Source organism: Simochromis diagramma, unplaced genomic scaffold, assembly GCF_900408965.1.
Source record: "Simochromis diagramma unplaced genomic scaffold, fSimDia1.1 OVJJ01000197.1, whole genome shotgun sequence".
Lineage (NCBI taxonomy): Eukaryota > Metazoa > Chordata > Actinopteri > Cichliformes > Cichlidae > Simochromis > Simochromis diagramma.
Genome location: NW_024386935.1, coordinates 845,224 through 858,129, shown reverse-complemented (window position 1 = coordinate 858,129; position 12,906 = coordinate 845,224). Strand labels below are relative to the sequence as shown.

Sequence of the window (12,906 nt, the reverse complement as noted above, 5' to 3'; positions counted from 1 at the left end):
TGGTGGCTTAGATTTTATAGATTTCAGCTCCCTAAATTACACTTTCGAAATAAATTGGATTAAAAAACATCTCAGCTACTCTGCAAGTACAATATTCAGAAAATCCCAATTAACTCTCAAACTTTCATCAACAAGCTCTTTTGGCATAGTCCTTAATCTATAAACATAACTTTTCTTCACAAAGGTTTTATATTTGGAACAACTGTAACACTAATTACAAGAATAAGTCGCTGATCTTTGAAAACTGGTTTAATAATGGTATTCTTCTGGTGAGTCAACTATTCAATACCGCAAGCTTGTTATACAGTTACTCAGAGTTCCTATCCAGATATAACATCCCAGTATCCCCAAGGGAGTTTTGTATTGTTTTTGATGCCATACCGTCTGGTCTGTCCATGTTGTTTAGAAATACCACTGCCTCCCCACTCCTGTTCTTGTGCCGCCCTGTCCTGAGAGGCTCCTTTAGGTCAGGTTTGTTTCTCCTCTTGTAAAGGTGTGAATTTGTGGAAAGATATCGCTAGTTTCATCTCTAAGAGTATCTTATCAAATTTTGTGCTTTTTTACCAAAATGTGTTATTTGGTTACACTGACTTTAGTCGAAAAGACTCGAATGCTTTTTACCTCATTAATCTGATTTTACTCCTCGCCAAATACCACATCCATAAATGTAAGTTCTCAAGCAAGGAACCTCACTTTCTCACTTTTTGGAAAGAAATTGGACTCTATGTGAATACAATTTACTCCTCTCGCAACATGAAAGCTGTAAAAACTGTAAATGTTGGTAATATGTTTAACGTCCTTGTTTAATTATTAAATGTCACTGTAGCTCTCGCTTTTTCAATTTTTTTCAATTTTCATTATTTTCTTTAATTTATTTTTTTATTTCCTTTTCTTATCTCCCCTTTTAATGTTGATATGTATCTTAACTGTTTAATTTGACACGCCGTTACATTGTATTTTGAATTTGCAATACGTTGTGTCCTCCATATGTTATACTTGTTATTACCTGAAATAAAGACACTCACACATACTGACACAGCAAAAACCCACAATGTTCATTAGGCAGCACGGTGGCACGGTGGTTAGCACTGTTCCCGCACAGCAAGAAGGTCCTGAGTTTAATTCCACCATTAGGCCGGGTCTTTCTGTGTGGAGTTTGCATGTTCTCCCCATGTTTGCGTGGGTTCCCTCCGGGTACTCCAGCTTCCTCCCACCATCCAAAGACATGCAGCTTGTGGGGACAGGTTAATTGGATAATCCAAATTGCCACTAGGTGTGAATGTGGGGGTGAATGTGAGTGCGAATGGTTGTCTGTCCCTGTGTGTTGGCCCTGCGACAGACTGGCAACCTGTCCAGGGTGTACCCCGCCTCTCGCCCTATCACAGCTGGGATAGGCTCCAGCGCCCCCCGCATCCCTGAAAAGGATAAGCGGATGGATGGTTTTATGTTCATGACAAAATTACATTGGAAGATCATGTGTACATGCAAAATGATCTTCCAATAAATGGTTTCATTGAATCTAAATATTTCAAAGCAAACAGCAAGAAAATTCTTAACAAGTAACGATGCTCAGTGATGCTCAGATGTATTTAAAGTCTTTGCATGATAGCTTCTTCTCACTCTGGGTCACAGTTGCCATAAATTGTGAGTTGTGGCTTTTTTGTGCCAAAAGACACAAAAAAAAATGATCTTGTTTGATTGGCCAAAACAACTGCGTGCCTTGTTTCTATAGAGAATGGTGAGTCTTTGACAGCACATGTAAAATGTGCAAATGCAGTTTAAAAACAATATTTCCCCACACGTTTAGTTGCAGACTTGCATTAAGTAATGAACCTAATATAATGACACAGACTATAAAATGAGCCCGTTATTCTCTATCCCTAATGAGGAGGCTTTAGATCTGTTTTCACTGCCATGATTTCTGACCCATCCTTTATTTTCTCACAGTATAATTCAACAGGTGATGAAAACAAAAACAAAAAGGATGTTATGGTGGTTCAGATAGAACACTGGACTCACCAACACTCAGCCATGTCTCAGTCACACACAGAAAATCCAGATCACGGGAACTGAAGAAGTCCCGAAGAATAAAAGTTTTGTTTAAAAGTGATCTGGCGTTCACCAGGCCAATCCTAGCGGGAGCTGGAGTTGGCGCTCGGGGTTCAGGAGGTCCAGAAACCCGCCGCAGCGATCTCAGGTTCCGATAATGTTGACAGCGGAGTTTTAGCCTGGGAGGGCATGGGCAGCGAGGCTGTGACGACGTGACGACGACGTCACATGTGACGACTTGCCCCAAAGTTGATGAGACAACTTGCCCCAAACTGCACCGAGAATAGTGCCCGTTATGGCAAGACCTAGACCTAGACCTACGAAACGCACGAGGTTGGCAACAGCACTCTGTGGTACTTTCTCATGCCTCACATTCTCACTCTCTTCATTTAGTTTATTCAACTCCCTTTGAATGTTGTCCATCCTAGCATTAAGCATTCTATTTTGCTCTATGAGAAGCTCTAAACGCTGAGCTATTCTCTCCATTGACTCACTTTGGAACTGCTGCAGGGCCATGTCTGAAAAGCACCAAGGTAAACTGTGTTAAAGCACCTCTATTTATGGACTCATGTGGCAGAGATGGTGACGTCGACCGTCACGTCACAGTCTCCCCTTTGAGAAGATCAAAGGATCAAAGAATAGCTCCGTGTCATTCCGCGCATGCTCAGATCATGCGTATTGAAATGAACGGGATATTTATTTATTCATTTTAAATACCTTGCTATATAACGAAGGCGACTGCGCACTCAAAGGACGAGGAGAGTTCAAAATAGGGCTGTTCGATATAACGACACATATGGATGACGATATGAAAAAGTCTATCGCTTCATATTACGGCAACATTTTTTCATGGTTTTTATGGCTGTATCACAGAGCGGACCCGAAGAATTGCTAAGCCCCGACAGCGTGTCCGTGTTCAGGCCGTCGGGTGAGAAAGCCGAGAAAGACAAAGCTGATTCTGATGTGTCGGGTCCGCTCTGCGTTTAGGTCTTTGTGTGGAATCCGTTAATGAATTAATATCGCTTTATTCAAGCTACTCACCTCTCTCTTCCACCTGCACTTTCAACTGGACCACGGCCAATCAGAGAGGTCCCGCCCCTGACTATCTCTGATTGGTTTAGTCCACGATAGGGGCATAATGTGTGTCTGTTGTTGACCACACGGAGAGTTGCAGAGATTTTTTTTGTTTGTTACCGGAACCGTTGGTCGCACTCTAGGGCCCTGAACAATTAGTTAATGTTGTTCATGAGACTAAAGTCAGTGTAAATATATGTGGCCAATATTCTAGTTATTATATTAATCATTATAAGTTATTACAGCAGTGAGTTTGAACTCTCAAATCAAATCACTTATTGTCACATCACATGTGCAGGTACACTGGTACAGCACATGTGAGTGAAATCAACCCGTTCTCACTCCCGACGCGTAAAATAATGACGACAGAAACACACACTTCTTTTTTTTTTTTTTTTAAATTCATGTTTTATTAGTTTTCTTATTTATACAACATATACAACAAATTCAATTTAATCACCGTGAGGGGGAAAGCAAAACCAAACCAAACAACAACATAAGAGACAAACGGACCAAAACAAGACCAAACAAAACACAAGAATAAACAAACCAAGAAATACAATGACATTATACAAAGTCGGGCCTCCCATTTTGTACATATTTCAACCATTTCAACCAATATTCTTCAAATGAGTCCGCCTGGCATTTTAGCCTAAAAGTTATTCTTTCCATAACAAAAATATTATATATCACATCAATCCATTCATCTATGGTAGGAATATCCTCTTTAATCCAAAGGCGAGTTATGGCCTTTTTGCAAGCTACCGACAGCACACTGAACAAATACTTATCCGGTTTGCATAGATTAAGACTCTCTAGGTTGCCTAGGTACAATAATGCAAAATGAAATTGTATTTTCTTTTAGTGATGGGATTTCTGGCTCTTTTTAGAGATCCGGTTCTTTCGGTTCGGCTCACTAAAAAGAGCCGGCTCTTTCGGCTCCGAACCGGCTCTTCAGGTTGTTTTGTTGCTTTAATTAATTTATTATTAACAATAATATAAAATTATGCACAAAACGAATTACTAATGTAAAAAAAAAGTGGTTTTATTTATATATGTTTATATATAAATATATGCGGTGGCCCCTAGAGACAAAACACGTACAAACTCCAAAACACATTTCTAGCATGAACTGAACTTCCAAAGCAGAGCTACTAGATCACTTAAATTACACAATTGAAAGCATATGTGTATTGTTTGTGTATTTATACATAGGCACTCATATATATTCAAATAATTTAAAAAAGAAGTTCATTTACCTGTTACTACCACACACCAAATCCGGTCGTTGGTACTTGCTGGCTTGTGTAGCTAAGTCATGAAGTCCGGGTCCAGAAAACTTGGGCTGAGTGTGTGACGCACAGTCACTCTCACCCAGGGATGAAAACTGCTCCGCTGCTCGGGAACGCCGACGGCGTGAAAGCCGTTTTCTCCGGGAAGGGGAAGGAGACAAGCCAGGCCGCGAATCCGTCAGCGGACCGGGCTGAACATCCTCCGACTCTTCATACCGGAGCAGCTGCTCCGGGCGGATGCCTACAGTGGAGACGAGGAAGTCCTGGATGCGGGGGCGTAGCGCGCCGAATAGCCACGGGAGTCCGGACACCATCCGCTGTAGACGAACGGCTACGATCTCCCGGTATTCGTCCCCTGGCAGCGCCACCCACTCCTGACAGTGATACTCCACTGTATAAATTAAATCCTCCCGGAGCTCAGCGGAGGGGTTGTGAGTTGCTGGGTCCATTACTGGTTGCGTCGTACTGTCATGAACTGGCTGTGTGGAGGCAGAAGAGGACCCAAACGCAAAACTCACGGAGACAGGAACTGAACTCAAAAGACTGCTTTATTGCAGGAGTTGTAATGAAACAGAACCAAAGCGGAAATATTAACAGAAGACCGAGGGAACAGAAAGCCACACAGGTTCGGGGAGGAGACATTGACGACGCAACACTGGACTGGGGGAGACATGCACATAAATACACAGAGGGTTAACGAGGGAAGTGGGAACACACGGGGACACAGCTGACACAGATAACCATAACGAGACAGGGCGGGGTGAACATAACATGACGTATACGGGCGCGAGAGTCACAAAGTAAAACAGGAAGTACACGGGGGTTCAGACAGGAGGAGAGAGAGAGAGAGCACAGGGAGAACATAGACATAATGGGCAGGGGAAACATGGAATAAACACAAAGAGAGACGAGGGCTCATAAATACACAGAGGGGCACACAGGGGGTAAGAGTCATGAAGGGAAAACACTTAGGGAACAACACAACAGGGCAACTCAGGAAACATGGCCTAAATAAGGAACAAAATACAAGAAACTAAGAATACTGGGCCAACATGGCCCAGGATCATGGCATGTTAATGAGACAACTTGCCCCAAACTGCACCGAGAATAGTGCCCGTTATGGCAAGACCTAGACCTAGACCTAGACCTACGAAACGCACGAAGTTGGCAACAGCACTCTGTGGTACTTTCTCATGCCTCACATTCTCAGTCTCTTCATTTAGTTCATTCAACTCCCTTTGAATGTTGTCCATCCTAGCATTAAGCCTTCTATTTTGCTCTATGAGAAGCTCTAAACGCTGAGCTATTCTCTCCATTGACTCACTTTGGAACTGCTGCAGGGCCATGTCTGAAAAGCACCAAGGTAAACTGTGTTAAAGCACCTCTATTTATGGACTCATGTGGCAGAGATGGTGACGTCGACCGTCACGTCACAGTCTCCCCTTTGAGAAGATCAAAGGATCAAAGAATAGCTCCGTGTCATTCCGCGCATGCTCAGATCATGCGTATTGAAATGAACGGGATATTTATTTATTCATTTTAAATACTTTGCTATATAACAAAGGCAACTGCGCACTCAAAGGACGAGGAGAGTTCAAAATAGGGCTGTTCGATATAACGACACATATGGATGACGATATGAAAAAGTCTATCGCTTCATATTACGGCAACATTTTTTCATGGTTTTTATGGCTGCATCACAGAGCGGACCCGAAGAATCGCTAAGCCCCGACAGCGTGTCCGTGTTCGGGCCGTCGGGTGAGAAAGCCGAGAAAGACAAAGCTGATTCTGATGTGTCGGGTCCGCTCTGCGTTTAGGTCTTTGTGTGGAATCCGTTAATGAATTAATATCGCTTTATTCAAGCTACTCACCTCTCTCTTCCACCTGCACTTTCAACTGGACCACGGCCAATCAGAGAGGTCCCGCCCCTGACTATCTCTGATTGGTTTAGTCCACGATAGGGGCATAATGTGTGTCTGTTGTTGACCACACGGAGAGTTGCAGAGATTTTTTTTGTTTGTTACCGGAACCGTTGGTCGCACTCTAGGGCCCTGAACAATTAGTTAATGTTATTCATGAGACTAAAGTCAGTGTAAATATATGTGGCCAATATTCTAGTTATTATATTAATCATTATAAGTTATTACAGCAGTGAGTTTGAACTCTCAAATCAAATCACTTATTGTCACATCACATGTGCAGGTACACTGGTACAGCACATGTGAGTGAAATCAACCCGTTCTCACTCCCGATGCGTAAAATAATGACGACAGAAACACACACTTCTTTTTTTTTTTTTTTTTTAATTTATGTTTTATTAGTTTTCTTATTTATACAACATATACAACAAATTCAATTTAATCACCGTGAGGGGGAAAGCAAAACCAAACCGAACAACAACAGAAGAGACAAACGGACCAAAACAAGACCAAACAAAACACAAGAATAAACAAACCAAGAAATACAATGACATTATACAAAATCGGGCCTCCCATTTTGTACATATTTCAACCATTTCAACCAATATTCATCAAATGCGTCCGCCTGGCATTTTAGCCTAAAAGTTATTCTTTCCATAACAAAAATATTATATATCACATCAATCCATTCATCTATGGTAGGAATATCCTCTTTAATCCAAAGGCGAGTTATGGCCTTTTTGCAAGCTACCGACAGCACACTGAACAAATACTTATCCGGTTTGCATAGATTAAGACTCTCTAGGTTGCCTAGGTACAATAATGCAAAATGAAATTGTATTTTCTTTTGAAAGATTGTTTCCATGACCTTATGTATTTCCTTCCAAAATGGAACCACACGGGGACATTCCCAAAAAATGTGAAAATGATTTGCTGTTGCATGTCCACAATGCCTCCAGCATGTTGTATTCTGAGAATAATTGGATTTTTGGGCTGGGGTAATAAAATAACGAAATACATTCTTCCAGCTGAATTCCCTCCACGAGGGGGAGCTTGTTACTGACCACTGCTGCCTACAAATCCCATCCCATTCCTCTCCTGTTAAGTCACCTGAAGGGGCTGAAAATTGTAAAGACCCTACAGAACAATCAGTAAATGTGAGTAAATCTGTGATTCTGCGAGTAACACACTGGGTTCAGTTTGGAGGTTGAACTCTCACTCAGGCATACAGTATGATGTCATATAAGGCAGACAGCTTCTTAAGCCCCTCGAGCTGTATATGCCCCTCCAGAGGGCAACCCAAAATTCTATCAAAAACTATCTGAAAAAATTATTAGTTTTAGTGAAGGGACTCTGATATGTGGGGGTGACTGGAACTGTGTATTAAATCATACTAAAGATACTACAAGCTTAAAAAGACGCAAAAATAATAAACCCAAGGCTCTTAATTTACTTATAAAGGAAGTGGATCTTTGCGATGTATGGAGAGAATTACACCCTCTGGAGAAGGACTATACACATTTTTCAGTAGCCCATAAGGTACACTCAAGGATAGATTTCTTTTTGATAAATAGAAGCGATAAACATAGAGTCATAGAGTGTAATATCGGTATAGCTGATCTGTCGGATCACAGCGCCATACACTTGACTATTCACTTATATAATCAGAATAAGAAATCATTGTGGAAATTAAATACTGGTATTCTTAACAATGAATCTGTGGTACAAGAGATTAAAAAAGAATTACAAGTCTGTATTGCTGACAACAGGCCTTCGATAGAGTGGATTAAATTTGTGGATGAAACCCTAAATGGTTAAATCTCACAGATAAATGTCGAGTATTTAGATTCTTTGTTCTGTCTGATGGTCGAAATTCATTCACTGTCCTTATGTTGGGCAGATAAAATTACAGAATACTGTCTATAGCTATAAAACACTAAACATCTGTCTACCATAATGGTATATTAGGCCCTTAAAAGACCCAAATACAGTTAATTATATTGACATTGTCTTAATTTGTAATGTTAAGGTCTTAAAGCATTTTTTTTTTAAACCCTTAGTTGTAAAAAGCTCATGAGGTATTGTCACCACCCTACTAGATTACATGGACACCAAAGTTTGTGAATCTGATAACCTAAGAATGAGGCAACTTAGGACATTCAAATTCATACCATATAGGAGGCTGATGGATGGTACTATTGGCCACCAGTATTTTTAAATGATGCAAGAATCCTGTAACGGTTAATGTGTTTAATTCTCGCTAAGGTGTCACCGTGTATTTAGCCTGAGGAGAAAGTAGAGGATGTCCAAAATCGAATAACACACTGTGCCATATTGTGAAACATGCTAATTGTAATCATCCTGCCTGCACAGTATTGCCATCTTTTCTGTGACTGTCTTGTACAGGTACAAAATATTGACTGACCCAGCAGGCTGGCTGAACGTGGACAAGGACACAGGTCTTATTAAAGTGAGAGCGTCCATGGACAGAGAGGGTATCTTTGTCACAAACGACAGATACACTGCAACCATTGGTGCCTATGATAATGGTAGGTGGCAGTTAAGACTATTACAATTTATAACGTTTAATAAAATTCCCATTTCTGAAAAGTTATGGAGGAACACTTGTTTAATTGGATAAGTTGGACTAGCCTGTATAATGTCCCGATAAAGTTGCAGGACAAGAAATCCTATGTTGCACAGACTGATCACTGAATGATGGAATCTTTTTTCAAATTCCAGCACAAACGGCCTTTCCTGGGACATTCCCAACTAATAACATTGCAACCCTTAATTTGAAAAATTTAATAATTAGTAATTCAGTAATTAATTTGATCTTAGCCATTAGTTTTAGCCCTCAAATCTTTGTTTTAAAAGCCAAGTGCCAGTTATGAGGATCAGAGGTCTAGAGGAAAGTCTGTGTGCATTACTATGAACTTGGGTTTCTTCAATAAAGTGAAATATCGTTGTAATAAATGTTGTTCTCCTGATGTTTGTTCTGTTACCAGATGCTGTCCCGGCTACAGGAACTGGTACTCTGATCATTCAGCTGGAAGATGTCAATGACAATGCTCCATTTATTGAAGAGCGTGAAATCACGGTGTGTCTTATTTCCAATAGCTCAAGAGTCGTTTTGTGTTGAACTTGTCTAATTGTGGTGCAGGATGGGTGTGTTTGTAAGATTTCCAACTACAGGATGGTCATCAGCATGAAGAAAAGCTTCACTGTGACTTTGTTTCCTCAGGTGTGCAACAAGGATCCAGCTCCTCAGCTGCTGTCAGTAACAGATAAAGACGGACCAGAATTTGGAGCTCCCTACTCGGTGTCTTTACAGGGCATGTCAAAGACCAACTGGACCGCTAGGATGAACGACACCAGTATGTACACTGCTAACATGTGACAAGTATAAACTGATAAGATGGCCAGACTTTTAAATATTTTGGTTCAGAAACCAAAATATGTATTTTTCCTGCTAACATGTGATTTGCAAATGTCAGGATTGTTTAGGTCGGACATGATTCAGTGTTCACCACTGAACATTGACATTAGAGTAATTGGTGCAACATGGCTTTGAAGAGGTGGTAAAGCTTTGTGAAAGTGAGACAAAGCAAATCCATGAACACAGAATTATTAAGTAAAATATCTGCTGTCTTATTTCAGAAACGGGCATCATCTTGAATTTAGCCGCTGAGCTCCCCAGTGGAGAGTACAGTGTTATACTGACAGTGGCAGACAAACATGGCTTGGGGCAGGACAACATCATCACAGCTAAAGTGTGTGACTGCAGGGGCACAGACTTCACTGCATGCTCAGGTCCAGGACGCTATGGTGCAGCTGCCAGCAACCTGCCCCTTATCCTTGGAATACTTGGAGCCATCCTGCTGCTCGGTGAGTCACACATCTGTAGTCTCAGGACGGTGCATCTCTTTCCTTTCCCAGCTAAGTAGGATTTGGTTGGTTACTGTGTGCTAAACGTTGTGCTCTGTGTTCAGCGCTGTTGCTGCTAGTGCTGCTGTTTACAAAACAGAGGAAAAGGGAGAAAAAGGAGCCACTCCTGCTGGATGATGGTGTCAGAGACAACGTCTATTACTATGATGAAGAAGGAGGTGGCGAGGATGATCAGGTAAAGGGTCACTCATTCTGATTACACATTAATCAAAGCTGCACACACACAAGTCTCAGGAACAGAAAACCTGAGATTTTCTTTTTGAGATGAAATGTTTAAAAAGGCTGATCAAATTTGTTCCATTTCAGTGATTTGACCCAGGCTTTTTACTGATAGAAAAGTTTGAGTAGACAATGGGCTAAGTGGATGAAGAGAGTGGATTGCAGAAGTACAGCAAAAATATTCCATGTAATAATGCATCATTAAATCACCTTCTTTCAGGACTATGACCTGGGTGTTCTCCACCGTGGCCTGGACAACCGCCCCGATGTGTTAAGGAATGAAGTGGTGCCAAACTTCATGCCTGCTCCTCAGTACCGGCCACGGCCTGCCAACCCCGAGGAGATTGGCAACTTCATTGAAGATGTGAGTGAGATTCTAAAGCTCCTTAAAACTTAATGAAATGTGGTACTGAGGTGTGAATTCAGTGCATCATTTGATAACATTGACCACAGTATTACAGAAAATGGGAACCTAAGCAGCTCTTACTGCCTCATGGAAGCACTTATGTCATTTGAAGGGAGTGCATACATTTTCATTGCTTTTTGTCTAATGTTATCACACATGTTAGTATCTTGCTCAAGGATATTTGGTCTGCAGTGTACCAACCTTCCGATTGGTAGGTGACCTGCTCTAAAATCTTAGACATACTTAAGCTGCATGGCATTACTTTGGCTCCAGTCATGGTGACGGGAATCTTAATTTATTTAGTTTTTAAGAGAAGAAAAAGAGGGAGTTGTTTAACTTGCTCCCAGATAAGTGGCAGAAGATGGATGTTTTGGCTAAGAGTACATCATGTCTGTGCTTTGATAATGGTCACGTTTATTATTCTGTTACATTATTGTGCTCAATGTGAGGTAATTGAAGTAAGTTGTGTAAAATTTCCTCCAACAGAATCTGAAGGCTGCAGACAACGACCCAACAGCACCCCCTTATGACTCCCTGCTGGTGTTTGACTATGAGGGAGGTGGTTCTGATGCAGGAAGTCTCTCCTCTTTGAACTCTTCAAGCAGTGGAGACCAGAACTATGACTGCCTCAATGAGTGGGGCCCTCGCTTTAAGAAACTGGCCGTAATCATGCTGTAATCATGCTGTAATCATACCATATCACATGGCTGCATGTTTAATTTGTAAAAGCAAGCCAGAAAGGGGCTTTCAACTACACATTTTGTTTTTATAGATATATATGTGCATTGTGGTTTGCCTTCTCACTGCAATCCCGTTAGTAGTTATCGCCCACTGATCAGAAGCCAAAGGATGAGTTTTTGTTGTGTTATGAATGCATTAGGCTCTGTATGCTTTTTTCATTTTGGGTTTTTTGTAGTTTTTATTGTCTGTGAAGGTTCTCAGTCATCCAGGTCATCGTAGTCAAAGGAGCTTGCAAAGAAAAGCGTCTGGACTTCTTTAAGTTGCTTGAAGACGTTTCACCTCTCATCCGAGAAGCTTCTTCAGTTCTAAGGTCAAATGGTGGAGAGTCCCAGATATAAACCTAGTGGGAGTAACCCCCCACAGAGGGACAAAAGGACCCCCTGATGATCCTCTAATCGCCTGAGCCAAGGTGTGAAACTGGGTGTGGGTCCCAATCAGCCAGAGTTTCGGGTGAGTTCATTGTGAAACCTGGCCCCACCTTATCATGCGAATTCCTGAGGTCAGATGGCCCAGGATGTGAGTGGGCGTTAAGGCGTCTGGGAAGGGATCTCAAAACTGGATTATAGATGGCAGAGAGTTGGTGTCGTAAACCACCGCCTCTGTTCAAAGATGGTCGCTCACAGTGGACATAGATGGCTTCTTTCACTCCTCTTTCAAACCATCTGTCCTCTCTGTCCAAAATGTGAACATTGGCATCCTCGAAAGAGTGTCCTTTATCCTTAAGATGCAGATGGACTGCTGAGTCTTGTCCTGTGGAGGTGGCTCTTCTGTGTTGTGCCATGCGCTTGTGAAGTGGCTGTTTGGTCTCTCCAATGTAGAGGTCTGAGCATTCCTCGCTGCACTGTACAGCATACACCACATTGTTAAGTTTGTGTCTTGGCGTTTTGTCTTTCGGGTGAACCAGTTTCTGTCTGAGCGTGACCAGACACCAGCGAGGGAGGATAAGAAGGACAGACGCAACAACATTGTCATCCCCTATGTAGCCGGTGTATCAGAGAAACTCAGGAGAGTTTTCTCCAAGCATGACATCCCGGTGCATTTCAGACCCAGCAACACGCTCAGACAAAAACTGGTTCACCTGAAAGACAAAACGCCAAAACACAGACTTAACAATGTGGTGTATGCTGTACAGTGCAGCGAGGAATGCCCAGACCTCTACATTGGAGAGACCAAACAGCCACTTCACAAGTGCATGGCACAACACAGAAGAGCCACCTCCACAGGACAAGACTCAGCTGTCCATCTGCATCTTAAGGAT

At 41.9% G+C, this 12,906-nt stretch overlaps 1 protein-coding gene across 2 annotated transcripts in view; it reads left to right on the top strand.

Moving 5' to 3' along the window:
- LOC120736838 (cadherin-3-like) overlaps positions 1-11,835 on the top strand; it is a 29,683-nt gene extending 17,848 nt beyond the window's left edge. The window contains exons 3-9 of one of the 2 annotated variants that reach the window (XM_040037171.1): positions 8,741-8,883; positions 9,343-9,434; positions 9,579-9,711; positions 9,995-10,222; positions 10,327-10,457; positions 10,722-10,865; positions 11,394-11,835. In XM_040037171.1, the coding sequence (XP_039893105.1) occupies positions 8,741-8,883; positions 9,343-9,434; positions 9,579-9,711; positions 9,995-10,222; positions 10,327-10,457; positions 10,722-10,865; positions 11,394-11,585 (1,063 nt within the window). In that variant the 3' untranslated portion in view covers positions 11,586-11,835. Of the gene's footprint in view, positions 1-8,740; positions 8,884-9,342; positions 9,435-9,574; positions 9,712-9,994; positions 10,223-10,326; positions 10,458-10,721; positions 10,866-11,393 lie in introns of both variants that reach the window. The other variant, XM_040037172.1, reaches the window with a different exon arrangement.
- The last annotated feature ends 1,071 nt before the right edge of the window (positions 11,836-12,906 follow it).